We start from the raw sequence: 20086 nt of genomic DNA on the forward strand, positions 1-20086 counted from the left end.
TAGGAGCATTTTTGTTTTTCATTTACACTGGTTTGGACTTTTTTTCTCAAATGAATTGTAGGAATAAGTAGATATTTTCATGTTCATTTGAAAATCTGATGATTAATTTTCATTGTTAACATGTACCCTATCAATTTTTGCTCAAAACATATATAAAATAAATATTTTTCATATGAAAAATGTTCCTGTGTTGCTTTCTTCTTATGTCATTTGAGTCTATAAAGTTAGACTACAGATTAATTTCTCAGATACCAATTGGGTTGGAACAGACTAACAAAGACACAAAACTAATTGTCTGTCATCTGTGAGAAAAATCTTCAAACAAAACCCCTTGCCGATATCTACACTACAGGCAGTGGAAGGGCAGGAAGTTTTGTGCAGCAGAGCAGTAGATGTTCACGAGCACCTTTTTAGTGAACTAAAAAAGTTTTTTATCTCAAAGCATAATGAACCGACCAAACCAGTCCGACAGATAGCTGTTGAATGGTATAATTCGTCTTGTCGGATTGCTTACAGATCACTCGCAGAAGCTATTAGGAGTAAAGACAGGGATCTAATTAGTAAATGCAGGTCAGATTATAAAACTGCCCAGTTAGTGGCTAAAAGAGATTGGGGTGAAGAGCACTGGATTGCCCTCATGGAGGCTTGTTTAATGAGAGACATGACCGCGTTTTGGCATATGGTGAAGTGGGGTAGGGGCTCTCCAGCCAATGTACCCATAAACTATGTGGAGGCCCAGAAATGGGTTTCCTACTTCAAAAGCCAATTCGCCTGTGATACAGTAGTAAGCACTTTCACTGAGATGCCAACTGCAATCCCAATTCTATATATAACAAAGCTAGAGGTAGAAAATTCTCTACTACGGGTTCCCAAGGGTAGGGCCCCGGGGTTAAATTGCATCCCGGCTGATCTCTTTCTCCAACATATAGGATTGTGGGCTGTATACATCCAGCTCCTAGCCAACGCCATTGCTAGGGGCTCACGCATACCAGTTACCAGGGCATGAGCTGAAATCCTTCCCATTTTTAAAAAAGGGGACCGGTTGATTACGGCCAATTATAGGCCCATCAGCCTAATAGACTGTATTCATAAAGTTATTGCAAGGTTGGTGCTTGGCAGAATTCAGGCCTGGCTTGAGGAGCATGCTATCATTTCTAATCTCCAAGCAGGTTTCCGACAATGTACTAGAACACTCAATCAGGTTATGAGGTTCACTCCTATTTATTGGCGAACTGTAACTATAGGGAGGGGTACCATCTTTGCCGCATTCGTGGACCTCAAGTCGGCTTTCGACTTTGTCCCTCGCAACAAGTTGTGGTGCACACTGCAAAGACTAGGTATGCCGTTAGATCTGTTGGCTTTTGTGGTGAAATTATATACCAACAATTTCGCCCAGGTCAGATGGGATGCTAGGGGCAATACTACACATACATTTCCAGTCAAAAGGGGGGTGGGACAAGGGTGTGTCCTTGCCCCCACTCTTTTTTCATTATACATAAACGGGGTTGTACAATATTTTAAGGATTTCCCTACCGATGCTCCCACCCTAGCAGGGTCTAGGGTTCCACTAATGATGTTCGCGGACGACACCCTCATTCTCTCTAAAACCAGGCAGGGCCTTCAGCGTGCCCTGTCCAGATTTGAGGAGTTCTGTCGGGACCATGATCTTGTTGTCAATGTTGACAAGACCAAGTACATGGTCCTGACAAACTCCCCAAAGGCTATTGGTGTCGTCCACATGAATGAGGGAACTCTGGAACAAACTGAGACTTTTTCATATCTGGGTGTACTAATAGACAGAAGGATAAGCTGGAAGGCGCAGATAGACTGCCTGACTGTTAGGCATGCCCAACTAACAGGGGTTCTGCTGAAGGAGCATAGCCAGTCTTATACAAACCTATAGCACCCGCTCCAGCTTTACAACTCAAAAATTAATGCATCGCTACTTTATGGGGTAGAGTTGTGGCGTTATGTTAACTTGGGCTGTCTTGCTACGGCTCAGAATAAATTCCTGCGATCGATAATTGGTCTCCCCCAATCGACCCCTTTAGTACCATTGTTTTTGGATCAAGGGTGCCACCAAATCAGGGATGTGGCACACTACAGGATGGTTGCCTATTGGAGAAGGCTTTGGGTCACCCCTGGACTTACACACTATGCCCGGGCTTTGGTGGAAGTCAGGGATTTAGATGTAAATAAGAAACTGATGTGGTTCCGGAGCGCTAAAAATACGCTATCAGGTTTATGGTTAATAGGAAGCTTATAGTGGCCACTCCTAGTTCTTCTCTTTCCGGTATTTTCCTGGACTTCAAGCAGGAGCCAAATTATGAGGGGTACTGGGATATAATTCTATCAACCCGTGACAGGAAGCTATTCCACCAGTTTAGGCTGGGAACGCTTCCGATTAATACCTTTACTTCAAAGTGGGGCAATTCACAATCCAGCAACTGCCCATTTTGTCTGGACATGACTGAAACACTAGGTCACATCTTTTTCGTCTGTCCTGTTTACAACAAACCTAGATCTAGATGGTTGAAACCCACTTGTGCCAACCTGGGTACAAGGTCCAGCGTAGAGGCTCTTAGAACCCTTAAATCGTCAGTAGCAGGACCGTTTGTGATTGCAGTGGCTGAGTATCTGGGTTGGGTATGGGTACTCCGCTGGAAAGAGAAGAGCCAGCGGCATCGGTCCACCTCTGATGGGCTTTTTGTATTTTGAACCATTTATTATGTATAGCCCCATACAGACATGTTCTTCTCTCTGTAATTACAGGGCCCACATTTTAGGTCTTCGCCGTGATTTTGTTTTAATGTTTTATATATATTTATCAACATTTTATAATGGACATATTAGGTGCTCGATTGATCATTTTTATAATTCCCGTTCAGTCCTTTGATAACTATAATGAGTAGCCCCACTACTTTTTAAAAATATTTTGTACATGTTGTTTTAACTTTTGTGATTTTTATGTAAATCAAAATAAAGTTATAAATGAAATGAAATGAAATGAATACTAGAGCTGAAGTCCCTGATGTAGGCATGCGTGATTCTGGGCTTTAGCCCACCTGATGGGGCTGGAAAGGAAAACTCTCTGATAAATCTCCCTGGTGGAAGAGCCGTGAGTGGAGTAGGGTTCCATTAAGAAATTCCCTGAGCACCCTGAGAAGAGACAAGATTCTGAAGGATTGCAGGGCAGCCATGCAAAGACTTCCCATGAAACAGAGCCCAAAGATTTCACACACCTCCATGACACTAAGAACACTAAGAGGGTGTGAGGACAAGATGGAGGATGGAAGAGGTTGGGAGAGGCAACCGCTATTAGACCAACATGCAAAGGTATTAGAACCAATGTTCCCTCTAATTATTTTCCTCTGTGTGCGGCAGAGTAAGGTCTCTGTGCGCTGCAGCCAAGGCTATGTGCGCCAACAACCTGACCGCGCTTGTAGACCAGGGCTTTGAGTGGGATGAAAATACTCGGGGATCTTTCAAAGGGGCGTAACCAATGCAATTAAGGGTGTGGCTTCAAAGCAATTAAGCTAAAAATGAGTGCATCGTATAGTGTGCCACCCTACTGATATTTTGCTGCTTCTGTCATTGCATCTAGATATATAATACAAGTACCATTACACCTATCAGAAGCCAAGACCAGGGCACAAGTTCTAAAAAAAAAAGTGGGGGGACGCTGACGTCACAACAGGAAGTGATGTCACCAAAGGTGGCTTGCACCATCAGACTCATTACCACCCCTCACTCACCCCCTAGATGCGATTGCATCAGAGAAGCCAGCATGTGAGCAGCATTCTGAATGGGCTCCGATCTCACCCCAGAGAGGCCAAAGAGTGAATGTGTGGTTCCATTTGCTCCAGTTATTGAGCTCCCGGTAAAATAAGTGGGGGGACGCTGTCCACCCGCGTGCTACCGCGACTCGAGCCCTGGCCAAGTATATTGGCTTTATCAATAGTTGTTTATTGCATGCAACAAGATGTATATAATAATGAAAATGCTTCCACTCTTGTGGTTGGGGTTGTGGCTTAATGCTTGAGCTGTCGATTTTGGAGATGGTTTTTAGTCTCAGGTCAGCCTAAAATCTTGTCATTCTGGGCAAATCAATTAATCTCCCCATGCATACAAAAAAAATATATAATAATAAATCATGTAAAGCGCTCCAATACTTTTTCGGTTGAGTTCGCACTATATAAAAACTTGCTGCATTTCTTTTTTCCATGTTGTGTGGTGCAAACACGACCCAAAACCCCTTCATAAATATACTCCTAGGTATCTCTCACTACTTTTTCACTCGAGGGCTTATCTAGCATAAAAACATTATGTTAGAGACCAGCGAGCGCAGCGCAAGAGATTTCTCCTTGCATGCATAATTTACCTAAACGTGAATAATATGACATTTTGAAAACTTAAGTACATTTTGCGCAATGTTGGATGAAAAAACTTCCGACATTTTGGCTGGTCTCAATAAAGTTTCACCCTGGACTACTTTTGTTACATTTTTGATAATAACTGCTGCATCTTCTTTCAAAATAATTACTAGAATTACTTGCAGTATGACAAATACTGCTATCTTTGAGTACAATGAGCTTTGCCTCAAGAATTGGTTAATGAGATATACTGTCTTTTATAAGTACATATAAAACATGTTCCTTAAGTACTCTGATACCAAGAGATGAAATACATTTCAAGAGAAAACATTACAGTACAAGTAAAATATATTACATAAAGGGTAACTGCTGGTAGTAATTCAATTTGAAGGGACAGCTTCTGTGCCAGTGTTATTTGGTAACATGTCTAATGGCAGAACGATTCTTAGCCTTCATGGGGATGACAAAGCAATTTCTGTAAATGACTGCCTTACGGCTTGCATTTGCTTATTTATCCTTTCGAGGTGGCCAGTCAGCAATCCTGGCCCGAACTCCCATTTTAGGAACACCGGGGGTGGCAGAAATATGATGGGAACTTTCACTACGTGGCGGCCCAACAGGAGACATTGCTGAAGACCCTAAAGTGCCATTCTGTGACCTGAAACGTCTCATATAAAAATCATCAGAGCGTGCTTTGGAAGATACATCTGCTCCAATAGCTTGTGCCACACTTGCAACTGCTCTATCAGTCTGGGACCGCTTTAGGCTGGTTATGATGTGAAAATGTGCTTTGTGCTAGTGTGCTCCAGCAGAAAACTGAGTCATTTTGGCTTACCGAATGCCCAATCCCCTTTTGGAGAAAAGCATCCAGCAATCAAAATGGTAGCATGGGAACTCAGAAGTGTTCATCTAGCATAGATTAAAATTTTGCACTCCTGTCTGTGCACGCTAGGTTTGTACATTGGTACTGCCCAGAAGTCTCTTTAACTTCTTCATGGTTGGTGAAGTGTCACGTTCCAAAGTGCGAGGAAAGGCCTGGCATCACCTGTACTCATGTTGTTCGATGTATTGCTGGAACTGTTTGCTGATTTAGACAGGAGTCATCCTAGATCTTGTGCAATGGTTGTCCTTCTCTGCAAACTCCTCGAAGTATCATGCGTGGGCTTTCATATTTATACGCTTGTTATAACCGTACTGGGTGCTCGCCGACGTCTGATGACAGGCTGCAGATTTCTTCACATCATGCCTGGTTTCACTTTGTTTTGTGTGTCAAACCTCCACAGATGCAATCCCAAACAGTTCCCAGGTGTGACGACGGGTGGAACCGTGGGGCGGGGTTGTTCCTGCTTGTCTCAGTGGGTGTGACGAGGCTGCTCCTGTGTCCCCTAGTTTGGAAGGGTGTGGGTGGTCAGAAGGGGGGTTTGGGCTGCAGTTGGAGCCCGTCCAGCCGTAGGGTGATTTTATGTGTGTGGGGACTGTAGGGTTACTGCTCCATGCATCTCCTCAACACAGCTGTGGTGCCGGGGGCCCTTAGCCACTCTCTCCCCGATGCTCCAGGCCGGTGAACAGGGCCTTGCTTCCCACAAGTGCCTCCCCCTCGAGCTGGAGCTGCAATCTGAGACCCCGGTAGCAATTTCAGAAGGTTCCCATGGAGAGGGAGGCGAAAACTGATTGTGAAAGGAATACGGATTCCTGTTAATCACAGCACCCGTCATGCGCTGCAATTAACAGGGAATCCTTTCACAATGGCCCACAATCAGCGCAACTGGGATACATTAAAAATGCAGCAAGTCCAAAATCACGACGTGTAAAGCACACGTCATGCTTTTGAACTTGTTTAATTTCTTTTCTAAATAGAGCACGGCTGGGTGCTGATTGCGGGCCGTTGTGAAAGTATTCCTTTTCTGGCGGCGGCCAGAACGTGTGCGCGCTTCACAAGAGGCACTGCGTGCTCGGTGCCATAAAGGTGCGCGGGCGGCCCAGGCGCGCGGGTTAGAGAGAACACTGATTAGAACTCCACCTTGTGGAAGGTGGGGTAACAAGCAGCTGCAGACCTAAGCATGCACCACCTGACCACATCTATGGAAGTCCCTCTGATATCGACACTATTACTATGCTGATAACTGTATTAGTTAGAAACCATTACTTGAAAGCTCATTGTTCTAGGCCCTGTTACTAGAAGGTTACATGGTTCTCCTTGTTCAGGGAGGTATCGATGTGCTTAATGTTGAGGGGCACCCTTTAAAATGGGGGTATATGTGCTGATACTCAGATGCCACACAGCCAAAACTACATCCTGTGGTTCTGCCATCGGATGGTACTGCCATGTAATACCCCACACCAATAGCATGCTTAGCAAGCACCACTTATAATGTTAGAGGCCTGAACAGCCCCACAAAGAAAAGTCTACTTAATGAACTAACTCAACTGAAAGCAGATGTGAGTGACTTACAAGTGGCACACCTCCTACAACCTGATCAGAGCCATCTTTGATCTAGAGTATTTCTTCAACAATTTTTCTCCCCTTCTGGAAACAAAGCAGCAGGAGTAGAACACCTAAGCAACAGCAACTGTTTGTTTGAGGTGAAAGAATTCTGGAAGGACAAAAATTGTAGATGGGTGGCAGTACAGGAAATGCTCATTGCAAAACCATTCACATTTACTTTGCTCTATTGTTTCAATCAGGGACAGGAACAATTATTTTTCCAAATACTACACATCTAAAGGATTGGGCAGAGGGCCCCATAGTGATTGGAGGGTACAACGATATGGTTTTAAATGGGAAGAGAACTTAACATAACACTAAACACAGACCAGTAGGAGAACATTTTGATCAGAGCAAACAGGTGCGAGCCACACGGATGGGAAGGGAACGTTATTCTAAATATTGTATCCATGGTACTTGACACCTGATAAATTGGGCGCTATATGAGACACTTAGGACCCTATGCTGGAGGGGATGTGGTGAGGTTGGTTTTCTGACCTACATCCTGTGGTCTTGCCCACAATTAGGGGAATTTTTAGGTGATACCCTAGACCATTGAAACTGTGCCAGGCTCATGCCTCGGGGAGTGCACGAAAGTTATTTGTTTGGGGCTCCGTCTGAGGAGGAAATTTACCCTTGACATAATAAAAAAAGGAAAATGATACACCATTTGCAATTGGCAGCAAAACCAACTATCCTGCCACATTGAGGAAAGGCAACAATACTATTCGATCTCATGTGGACAAGGTGGGGTTGGTGGCTCCTGAGAGCAGAAAAAAGGCAAAATATGGCCTAGGGAAAGGAACAAGAGTTCCACACGCAATAGGGGATACTACTGGATTCTCTAACTAAGAACTTCAAAAATACTCCAATGCCCCATGCCAATGAGGGCCTTGAACATACTGTAAGACTCTAAATGTGACTACTATTACCAACACAAGCAAGGCCCATCCAGCTAAGGAATTCATGGACTGTGGGAGAAGGGAGTGCAATTGCTTGATGAAAAATTAATACAATTTAGGAGCCATGAGCTATATGCAGTGGGGATGGGGGAGCGTATTGCGACAGAGGATAAAGTTGTGCTGGAAATGTTTTTCTTCTCTTTTGTCACGTGAAAAATTAATAAAAATATATCCGAACCTAAACTAGTTGTACACTAAAAACAGAGCACGCCTCCACCATAATGCCTTCATGTTGCCTACTGACTCCATCCACCTACTCATTTGGAAATGTGAATGGGCCCTTCCCACAGCATTTGGTTAAAAGCAAAAGACTGATTCCATTTGCAGTATACAATCAAAGAAGGAAGGAAAGCCCAATGTCCTCTTAATTGCATTAATGATAGAGACTAAGGCTTCGTGAGTGGATTCATGTGTAGTGATGTCCCTTCTGGGCCCACCTTGGTGCTCCCTTAGTTTAGCATATTAGATATTTAAGGCAGCTTCTGCTAGCACAGTCACACACTTTTGTGACATTATTTTAGAAATACGCTGTACATGTTGTTTTGTTATTCAGTGACTCTTTCTTGGAATTTCATTTGCACATATTGTATAAGGATGTTTAGAATACGTAACACCGTGTTGTACTGTTTCCTGCTCAGTCAGCAATAGCTCCTAGCGTTTTAGACATAACACAGTAGCCGAGCTGCAGCATTCCAACACAATTGTTTTATTATACAAACTGTGGTGTGTCCCTTTGAGGGCGGAGAGGAGAATTCTGGCAAAGAGACCTGATCTCAAATGAACACACACCAGGTATGGGGTCCGCTACTAAACCCAGAGGTCACTAATATATCCCTTTGCTTACACAGTAAAAATAGGCCTAGAGAGATAGATTATTTGCAATAGTTGGGTTGTTCATTGTATACAGTTTGATAATAATGTTGATTACTTTGCTTTAATGCATTTGTCTACTATAGACTGCAATAGTTTTAATACATGTATTGTACGTGTCCATTGTGTCTTTTCTTTGTTTACTAAGGGCATGCATGAGTGAGATACGAAAGGTGGTGACTTGTTTTCTCGGTTCCCTTGGGGACTAGAGGTTCATGTTGTAGGTTTGCCAACATCACGTGTTTCTCTGGGAAGGTTAGGAGTTCAGGCGAGGCACAGTGAGCGAGCCTGGATTTGGGCTGATGTGGAAGAGAGACACAGTGCCTACATTCTGCCGTCCTGACATCCCAAGGTACAGTTCTGCTTGCAAGTAGAATCCCTGAGACAGATGAATGTGACTAGAATAAATTCCAGTATATTTAGCTGCACTACAGATCGTGATTATAGACCCATGTTTACTTCTAGTTTTGGACGATGCTTAAGGTTACTCATGTTGACGCCATTAGAACTATAGCAACGATCTCAGACAGTTAATCTCAGCATGTTGAGAGGACCTGAGCTGCCACTCTCCAGTCTCGAGTTATAGCTTCAGGTGTTATACTAAATATACACATAAAGAAATATAACTCTGAACGATTTTTAAATCTAGTTACCCAAATGTTCAGAAATGTTACCAAAACGGACAACAATAAGAACATGCATTACAAAAATATATTGATAGATTTGCCTTTCCATGGACAAAGACCAAAGATTTTCGTAAATGATAAAGTAAGACTACAATATTTAATCTATTTTAGAAGAGAATGCGACTTAGTAATTAGTGAGCAATCACAGTAACGCCTTATATCGTATACATTTAGCTTTTCAAAACAGAGTGTGATTCGTTTATACAACTGACATGATATTACCCAACTAGGGTGCCCTGATTTCCACTACAGCACCATCAAGCATACCACACAAAGTTGATTGTAAACAAATCATGGACCCAGAGAAAGATATTAAGCAGAAATTTGTAGTAGATTTTGACTTGCATGCCTATTTCGTAAGTCACATTCCTGACTGCTATGCAAATCAGACATGCTATTCTTTAATTGTGCTTACTAAGAGCTACTCTTCATGGATACCTAAACTGCTGGCAAAAAGCAATTCATTTTGAGGAATGCAAAGTTTGAGCATTAGTCAGTCTGAAGTTGATAACACTCTGATGCCTCTGTTGCATTTAATCACAATCCACAGTGACTATATATGTGTGCAAGAGTTAGTGGCCCACACAAGATCCATGCCCTACATAATTGTGAACACAAACATGCCAAATGTTCCAACAAGATGATGATGAAAGAAATGCTTGCATTATTCTCAGCATCTGGGATTCGCTGGGGCCGCATTCCAGTACATTGTTTTTCAACCGCTATGCAACTCTAAATCCAAGAACAGCCATATGAAAATGAATCTTGGCCCTGCGTCATTTGGAATAGCCAGACCAAACAACGAGGCAAAGTACCACTCAGATGAAAACACAAGCAACCCGATCAGTTTCGGCCTACATAGGTCTTTGTGAGATATAAGTTGAGTCCTGTGGTACAATACGCATGGAAACCATGCCTGGGCGTAACAGTCGCAGTTACGGTGCTAATAACAACCAACAAGAAGTTTATGGAAGGGATGATTGAATTAATCTAGGTCACAAGCAATTATTTGGGCCACATTCCAGTCCACTGTTTTAGCCCACTATGTCACACTAGATATAGAATACCAGATTTAAGCATTCCTTCCATCACTTTGTTGCAAATGTTCCTTGAGTGATGATACCTTTATTTTGTTTTGTTATCTCCTTTGGAGATCACTGCCTTATTTGCCAACAAACACTGCCTCAAGTGTCACAACCAGAAGATGGGAGCTTTAATTCTGTCTTAGTAATATCCTTGATCATAAACCTGCATCTGTGTTCACGCCTGACCTCATGTATTGTCTGCATGCTCTCAAATATTGGAGAGAAGCTGGAAAGAAACTTACTTTCCTGATAAAAGGTCAGTACTATCATAAACCAACTTTGGATCATTCTTTGGGACCAAAACGGACAATCAGAACTTATTCTGCTCTACTCTCTGGCTTCTTCATCTATATTCTCAACTTTCAGCCTTGCTTGTGATCATGATGTTCTCTGCCTACATCATGATCAGCTGTTCCTACAACTCTCTTACCTCCTCACTCATTTTCTGTGACTGTAAACTAGCACCTCCCAACCTTTCAGCTCGATTCTACCTCTCATATGAGCAGGGGTGAATCAATGCCTGAAACTCCGGATTCGGGCACACTTAAACCAGGAATAGACCAGACAATCTCATAGAAAAATCTTTGTTAAGCAGCGCAGGTAACAGCAGTGGGGTGGTGGGGCCGCGTGAGGGGGGATTTCGAGGGTCGATGCAGAGGGAAAATTAAAGAAATAATTAATTTTCCCTCGCCATCGTCCCTTGAAATCCACCCTCACGCGGCCCCACCGCTGTTACCTGCACCGCCCGCGGCTGTTGTGAAGCGAACTCTCCTTGGCTGGCTTCTCTGTCCTGATTTTAAATAATCATTCTGTGTATGGTTTTGTTTCCCTGCATTTACATGTTATACTATTACTTAACTTATGCTCAGAAGTTTGGAGCATAAAAAAGGAACAGGGCTTTCTTTGTCTTCCTCTCTCTCTGACCGTATTCATCTATGCACCAGCAGTAGCCTCTAAGGTTCTGGCTCAGAATTTCTTTTCTAGATGTAGACCTAAAGTCATTAAGGGGTTCAGTCTGACCCTTTGCCTACTGTTTCTCACCGGCAGTCCTCCTAAAAGATCCTTTCTGAGGACAAGCAGGACAAGGCAGAATGTCAGTCAATCAAGATTGCACCATTTTTTCAGCAGTGGAAACGTTTCTGGAGCAATCTGAAGCCTTTAGAAGCGCAGTACTGTAGGTCCATAATGGCATTTTTAATTTGCGGTTTGGTCCACCGAAGGCACTCTTGAAACCTAAATGTCTGAAAACTTGTCTAAAATGGCATTTAACTGGCTGCATCGCCTATGGGGGGGTCCTGAGGATAGAAAGGCTCACCCTTACACTGGCAGAGCAAAGCAATACTTTTCATCCTACATATGGCACCGGCTCATAGCACTACTATCTGAGGAATTCCGCAAACTGACTTGTCCCCGGTATTTGGCTTACAGACCCACCTCAACATGCACAAGGGGATGCCTCACAATAAATGACCTTTACACAGACACAGAGTCAATGTTACACATTGAGCAATTGGTACCCGGCTTGGGGGGTGGGGGTGTGTTTAAGGTGGTGGGCTAAAAGGGCGGGGGTATCCGTTTTTCTGCTTATTGTTATAGAAATGTATTCTTCGACTTTCTCATGAAGGTCCTTGCTCAAAGATTTGTAATATGACAACATGACAATAAAAATAAATGTAACTCTAAAAATGGCATTTAATATTTAGTATTTAAGTTGACAACATTTCTATCCAGAAACACAGTAAAGCGGGTGGCAAAAGGAACCAGTTTGAGAGGGTACATTTAGAGGCACTGAAGATCGTGTTAAATTGAGTGTAGATAACTAAAAAGATGTCATAAACTTAATATATGCATATCATACATTCTGTGCCCCTTTTTCTTACATTGATCTATAAGTCTGTGTACTTCAGAAACAGAGCTGGGGTGTTAGTTGATGTGATTCTCCAGTCACAGAAGATGATCAGTCAGGGTGGCCTTGAACAGCTGCAGGGAGCAGGTTATATGCATATTGTCTGTGAGTGAAATCCAGTGGCAGGGACCTGGAGGTTGCGGATTTGGATGGTAAGTGAGCTATGGGACATTTACTCCTCTCCAGCATGGAAAAGAAGGGCACATCCCTAATGGACGCCTTTATGAGCTTAGCAACCAAACTCAAAGGTCCTTTGGTCTCACCACTGTTAACAATAATGAAAGCTAAACTAATTCCAACTATAGTTTACGGGAGTGTATTGCACCATGGCAAGAGCGCACAACTTTTGGATAAAGTGCAAATGAAAATTTATAAGCGTGTCTTCGCGCTACCAAGTAAAGCATCCCCGGCCCAGGTAAGACTGGAACTTGGCCTGAAATCTCATGTACTGCTGAGGAAGTATGAGACCATAAAATTCTGGTACAATGTCTGGATGCACCAAGAGATCATGATCTATCATGCTATGTGAGAAACCATCATCAAACGTCCAAACTCAAACTATGCCAAGTACCTTAAAATGTCAATAGAATCAACAAATCTGGCTGGACTCTGGGAATCCAAGCTCCAAGTACCTTCATTCAAACAGGTGGTCAGGAAGGCAGCCATTAAACACTCATTGTTGGACGACAAAATAGCTTTCAGTCTCCGGTCACATGCCTGGATGACTATCCAATCATAAAAAACTAGTGCCGGCGCACTTCCTGGACCTGGCCTTTTCGCCCTATATCAAACGCAAATACCTTAATATAAGGCTGGGTAGTCTGCCAACTAATGCCGAGCATCCTAAGCGGAAGTTCCAAGAAAGTGAAGGGTGCGGACTATGCGGTGCAGCAAGACAAGACTTTATCCACCTGATTTGCCAATGCCCGGCTCTTATACAGGAACGTCGGAATTGGTTGAAAGCCAAGTTCAAGCAGTACGGAATACATACCTGCAGGTCCGCGATTATACAAACATTAGGCACCACAGACCCGCAATTCATTTGTAGATCAATCAAATTTATTGAATATTTTGAGAAAAAGCAAAGAACATTGGCAAAATCTTGAACTTGGAACTGCTATTCTTTACCCCAGAAAGACATTTGCTTTTACCTCCATTTTTAAATTTTATTACTCTCACATTAGTGTAAATTTTCTGTGTTTTAGCATATTATCATATTTGTATTTTTGTAATGGTTTTAATTAACTATACAATAAAGTTTTCAATCAATCAATCAATTACTCCTCTTTTGGCGCATCATTACTATCTCATTGAAAGCAATGGCAACTGGTATTGTTCCCTAAAATGATAAATAAATTACCAGAAGAAAAATAACAATACCATGTCAATTTGTGTGCCAGCAACATACCAGACGTCTTCACTTCCGCCAGATTACCTTCTGAAATTCATCATTAATCCAATCATATTTAATAAACCTTTGCATTGATTATCTTACAAAACAGAGCAGCCTAAATACCGTTAAGGTCACAATTATTATTATGGGATTTGTCGAGCACAACATATGAGTATGAATAGTCAATGAATCTTTCTTAGTCCAACACAACTCCAGCATAGGGCAAAGGCACAGACTGTATGCCCATTTTTGAAGCATACCTGACTCGAAGGACAGTAAAAGACCCATCTTTCATCCCAAGAGCAATGTGGATACCATCAGTGCTGACTGCGGCACAGCGAATCGGCTCCTCCATATTGCATCGTGCAATCAGGGCATGATCGATCAGACTCCATATTCTATGGATGAAACAGAGCACAACATTCAATCCTGTACATCCCAACGATGAATCCTTTCTTGCATGTTGCAACATTTTATGCTACAAAGAATTTTAGAGATCAATTTTTTAAAGTCTCTTTAGAAAAAAATATGTTTCTGAAAGTAAAAAGGAATGCAGAAATACTTTTTAAGAAAATAGAATTACAATGATTCGGAGCTGTGCTTACATCGGGAGACTAAAGGAGATATAGATGTGCACTCCCACTGGAGAAGAAGGTGGGAGCTTGTGCATATAGGAGGCTAGGACAGGGTTGGAAGGAGAGCATCCTGTGTATCTCAAGCACTGTGGGCTTATTGTGCTTCACTAGGGTGAGGACATAGCCCGCATAAGGAGTGAACACATAGGTTTCCGTCATGGGTGATGGAACTGGTTCCGCAAGGATCAGTGAGGGTTTTGGGTAGAGGGAAAGAGGAATAGTTGGAAGGTTTAAGACTGGTCCTAGTCCCCAAATACTCTGAATGAAGACAGAAGGACCAGAGGGAAGTAGCTACTGGGGCTTTATCAGTGGAAGGATCAACTCTTTGGAATGACTTAGAGCACAGGCAGCAGCATCTGTCTTGCCTCGTTTTCTTTTGTTCCTTTACCACTTTGAAGCTTTGTGCTTTTTGCCTTTTCTCCTATTTTTTTTTTACCTTTCTGTTATTTTTTTCCCTCCCATCGACTTCACGCTGTACTTCCTCTCGTCTATGATATTCTGCGTTTCTTCTTATTCCTTTCACCCCTCCTCTGTCATCTCATCTTTGACTTCATTCCACTCTTTTTTGCTCTTCCTCTACCATGTTTTTTCTACCCTATGACCTGCCTCTCACTATGCCCATGCCTCTCCCTATGCACTGACTCTCTAACAAAGCTCATCGTTTCCCTACCCAATTATCTAATACCAAGGGGCTCTTTCTTTCCCTACTACTACCAACACTAAAGGATTCTAATTCCATATAAACCCAGTTTTCTCAGTACTTTTCTACCCTTATCTCTCACCCTCAACCCCACCACATGCAGTCTCCCAACAACCCACAACTCTGCGGTCCAAAACTTTGATGCCTCTCGCCTTGTACCCTGTACTGCTGAATCTGTATTCCCCACTAGACATCTCAGTGTCAAAACTCTCTGGAAAGAACCAGCCAGCCCACAGATGCAAACACAAAGCATTGGACTTCACTACACCAGAAAAGATTAAAACGTTTAGTTGCGGCATCAGTGGCATTATGTGCACAGCAAGTATTTTAGTTAAAATCTTGTTATCCAAATTGATCAGGGACAGAGGGCAGTATGATGTACACTGCACAGGGGCCTTATCGGGTTTAAGAAATGTTATTAATACGGGGGCGCTAGAGGGCGCACAAGCAGAATGGCCGCTGTGTGGTGAGGCTCCTGCTACCTGAAATAATTATCCGTTAATTATCCTGCTTACCTGGAATGAAAATTACTGCTACGAAGCCTGCGTGCTCATAACCCCATTCCCCATCCTCGGTGAAAATTTGGGAGCGATCCGAGTTTCTGCGGCTGAGCACTGAGGCGCTGACCTTCCTCCCGAGGACTACGCTGGAGAAGCAAGGGCTACTGTGAGCGGCGGCTGGTGGCAGGAAAGACCGGGATCACCACGAGGGAAGTAGGCCTCTATGGACGGTGGCAGACCTCCGCAGGACCAGAGTCCGGAGGCTCGTTGCGGTGAGAGAGCCTTGCGTGAGTGTTTGCAGAGGAGGGGAAAGGCACCTACCATAGTATGTGCCTGCCTTAGCGATAATGTGAAACCTCCCCCGACCAGCTACCTGCACTAAGGGCTCCATTGGACTGACGGCCGACACATAAGCCTGAGGTGTGGAACAGAGAACGGACCGCGGCCCACATCACCAGCGGGAAGTCACGATCCTAGGCCTCTTTCCCCCCTCCCCCACCCACAGATAGCGCTGGAAGGCGCACTGATGTGATTTGCTTGGTACCCACAACTGCGGAGAATATTACTGGGGCAAGCTGTGGTGAGCACGGTCATAAGCGAGATAACCTTGGGCACCTTCTGAGTGCGGATTCATGCGCTGACTCTTCGCTGCAGGACGCAGAACGCTGACGTAAGGGGAGGGCATGACGTATTAAGCAGCTAGCTGCCGAACAGGACAGCTCTCACCAGTGAGGTTGAGAGGCTATTTACAAGACCCACAGCAGCAGTGTCTAGGCGCAAAACGCTTAGTAACTCCGCAACAAATTAACGCTTACGACTGGAGGCATCACTGATAAGGCCCAGCAGTGTGGAGTAACCCACGGACAGCACCCAGTGTAGGAATAGTGCATTTGCGGCTGGCCCTACCATTGTCGCTGCAGTTCAGCGACGCAGGGAACAGATAGTGCGTCATCAACGAGGAACTAGCCCTGTGCGGCGCCGACTTATTTACGATATCCTGGTGTAGACAGAGGTATGGGGAAACCGGACACCTGCCAGCAAAAACTCAACTTTGAGGCTGCAAAAAAGGGGTCTAAATCGAACTCAGCCGAGGCTGCATTGGACAATGCAGATGCGCCGGGCGGCAGTGCGGCATCTCCAGACCTGGATATGCGGTAGATATTACAGGAAATGAGACAAGTATTTACCATAGTCGTAGACAAAGTGGACCGCATGTCCTCCAGAATGGACGTGATTGTACACAAGCATGAGGAACGGATAAAGGAGATCGAGAGGTGAATATCGGACAATGATGACACCACCGGTAGTCATGCGATGCAATTGGCAAGAATGGATAAGCTGCTACGTGTTATTGCCGCGAAGAATGAGGATTTTCAAGCCAGCAGTAGGAGCAACAACATCCGCGTGACGGGCATTCCAGAATCCACGGACACTGGGCGTATGGAAGACTATATTGAAAAGCTACTCATCACCACCATTGGATCTGAGCCCTTTTCCGCGCACCTCATTGTGGAACGAGCACATCGCTCTCTCGGGCCCAGACCGAAGCCTGGCAGTCCTCCGAGGCCTATCGTTGCGCGCCTATTAAATTACCGCAACCGCGATGTGGCCCTACGCGCTGCGCGCGCCAAACAAACTCTGGTGTATAATGGGGTGTCCTTCTCGATCTTTCCGGACTTCACTCCAGTGGTGCAGGAGGAAAGGCGCAAGTTCATAGAGGTCAAAAGAAATCTGAGTGCAGAACAGATCGATTACGCCCTGCTATATCCTGCGCGCCTTCGTGTGACGCACCAAGGGAAACAACGCTTCTTTACAAACCCACAGCAAGTGGAGGACTACCGACGATCACTATGCGGATGCAGCGAGGAGGGAATGGACGGGCAGCAGGACAACAAGAACATGAGCAAGGCACGGACGATGAAGCCTAAACTGCGGCATCAGCCGATTGACTTAAGTCACTAGACAATGCTGATAGTAATGGTAAGGCCTGACGGTGAGCTGTGCCTGAGATCGCTATATGGATGTGTAACCAAAGATGATTGCAGATGTTCCAGTGGTAATGTATTCCGGGACCCACTGCCCCCCCTCAGATAGAGCCTAGAGGTTGTACAGGTCCAGAGGCTGGAGGCGGGGAAAGCGGCTGTGTAGCTCTCTAGAATGGCCCCCTATGGGTATTCCCCTGAGTTGGATTGTGTTATCTGGGGAGGGACTATGTTCTTGTTGGGGGAAGTGGGAAGTGGGTGGGTAGACTATTCTGGCAAGTTGGGGTTGCTTCAGTGGGAGGGGGTAGGGTGGAGAATGGGTGGAGGGGGGAGATGTTAGTTATGCGTTAGACAGCGCAAATGCACGTGATGACACCATAGAGGATTCTGGTGGGTGGGAAGTGGCGGACGATCCGCAGGTTGTGTTGATTTGCTCGCAATATACTGTTCCTATCTGTAGCTGGCGAACCACCTAACAAGTCACTAATATCCTGGAACATTAGGGGTCTTAATGATGCTCGTAAATGTAGGCAGGTACTGTCTTATCTGGACAGGCACAAAGCACACGTAGTATTACTACAGGAAACACATATTCCCCCGCAGACTAGCCCTTCCTTTGCCAGCAGGTGGGCTGGCCGTAGATATTTCTCTTCCTATTCCTCCTACGCCAGGGGTGTGGCTACACTGATTAAGCGATCTGTACCATTCACATACCTTGGTCAACTGGTTGATATATCCGGGCGGTATGTGATAGTTTGGGGAAGGCTGGGAGATGGGACAGTTACCATTGTGACTTGCTATGCCCTCAAAATTCACACACCGGAGTTTTTCACAATGGTATGGGGCAAGATCCTGGATGTTGGCTCCACACACGTGATCTGTGGAGGTGATTTTAATGTGGCATTGACGCCTACACTGGACAGGGCGGATGGTTTAGCACACTATCGTACTAAAGCAAGGGAGGCCATGCAGGGTGTAGTGGAGGAGGGTTCGTTGATCGACAGCTGAAGACATATACATCCCATGACACTGAAGGGCACGCACTTCACGTCATATACAGGTACATGGGCACGTGTGGATTATTGCTTCTTGTCAAGGGGTCTGGTTGCTGCAAAACACCTGGCCCGCACTTACTCTGACCACTGTCCTGTGCTAGTTACACAGAGGATGCCTGTATTTGAATGCCCTAGATCAGCCTGGCAGCTACAGCCCACTGTTTTATTGGATACAGTATTTAGAGAGGAGTTGCGAAAAGACATACAGGACTTCTTTCCACGTAATAAGGGAACTGTCGACAGCGTTGAAATGGTATGGGAGGCCTTTAAGGTCACAGTCCGTGGGTGGTGCATAGCAAAGGGGTTTGGAGTATTGCGTGACATTCAGCGCACAATACGTAAACTAGAGGCCAACCTGAAGGAACTAGAGAGGAAATGCAGGGGGGGGAACGGTGCTGGTGTGCAAAAGGAGTTCAGAACCAAGCTGTCAGAGTATAAGGAAGAGGCGAACCAAGAGTCGAAATTCCGCAGTAAATATTGGATTGCTCAGAAATACGGAGAGGGAGAACGGCCAGGAAAAGCTTTATCTGAAGTCATACGGAATACCCAAGGCAATAATACTATCCTTGAACTTACTGCCCGAAATGGGGAGGCGTGTAGGGATAATGCACATATCATGGAAGTCCTCACCGAGCATTACAAGCGTTTATACACTACACAAGTCTCAGGTACTGTGGATTTTGATGGCTTCCTGGGAGATGTGGCCCTATGTTGGTTGAGCGATGTTCACAGGAAATTTTTGAGTGCCCCACTGGAGTTGGATGAAATTAGAGAAGCGATCATGTCTCTAAAAAATGGGAAGGCACCGGGATTAGATGATATACCGGCAGAGTTCTATAAATGTTATATAGATATTATGGAGCCGGTTTTACGCGAAGTGTTTGAAGACTCCTTGGAGGGGGGCACGCTACCACACTCAATGCGCGAAGTGGTGATCACATCTCTTCTGAAACCTGGGAAGTATCCCACGTAGTGCGATTCCTACCGTCCCTTGTCCCTAATTAGTTGTGACGCAAAGATTTTGGCCAAAGTACTAGCTACACGGCTGTCTGTGCTAATGACTCAAATAGTGGTTCCGGATCAGTCGGGATTTGTCCCGTCAAGAGCGACCAGTCATAACCTCTGTATTCTTTTTTCACTTATACAAACGGTGGCACCAGGTTTTCCGCTTGCTGCTGTGTTTTTGGATGCCTCAAATGCGTTTGACTCCGTGGAATGGTGCTACCTTTTTACTGTATTGCAAAGGATGGGCTTCCCACCTGTCTTTCTAGCATGGGTGCAACTACTGTACAATAAGCCTACCGCAAGGCTACTTGTAAATGGTCACCTTTCGCCCACGGTGTCCATAACCAGAGGCACCCGGCAGGGATGCCCGCTATCTCCCCTCCTTTTCGCCATTGCGATAGAACCATTGGCATGCCGGTTACGGCAGTTGCATAGGGACAGTGCGTTCC

At 44.7% G+C, this 20086-nt stretch overlaps 1 protein-coding gene across 1 annotated transcript in view; it reads right to left on the reverse strand.

The window, feature by feature from the left end:
- EML5 (EMAP like 5) overlaps positions 1-20086 on the reverse strand; it is a 1453541-nt gene that overhangs the window by 857577 nt on the left and 575878 nt on the right. The window contains exon 8 of the mRNA XM_086936634.1: positions 14021-14158. Coding sequence (XP_086792760.1) covers positions 14021-14158 — 138 coding nt within the window. The remainder of the gene's footprint in view (positions 1-14020; positions 14159-20086) is intronic.

The sequence above is a fragment of the Lissotriton vulgaris genome, chromosome 9, assembly GCF_964263255.1.
Source record: "Lissotriton vulgaris chromosome 9, aLisVul1.2, whole genome shotgun sequence".
Lineage (NCBI taxonomy): Eukaryota > Metazoa > Chordata > Amphibia > Caudata > Salamandridae > Lissotriton > Lissotriton vulgaris.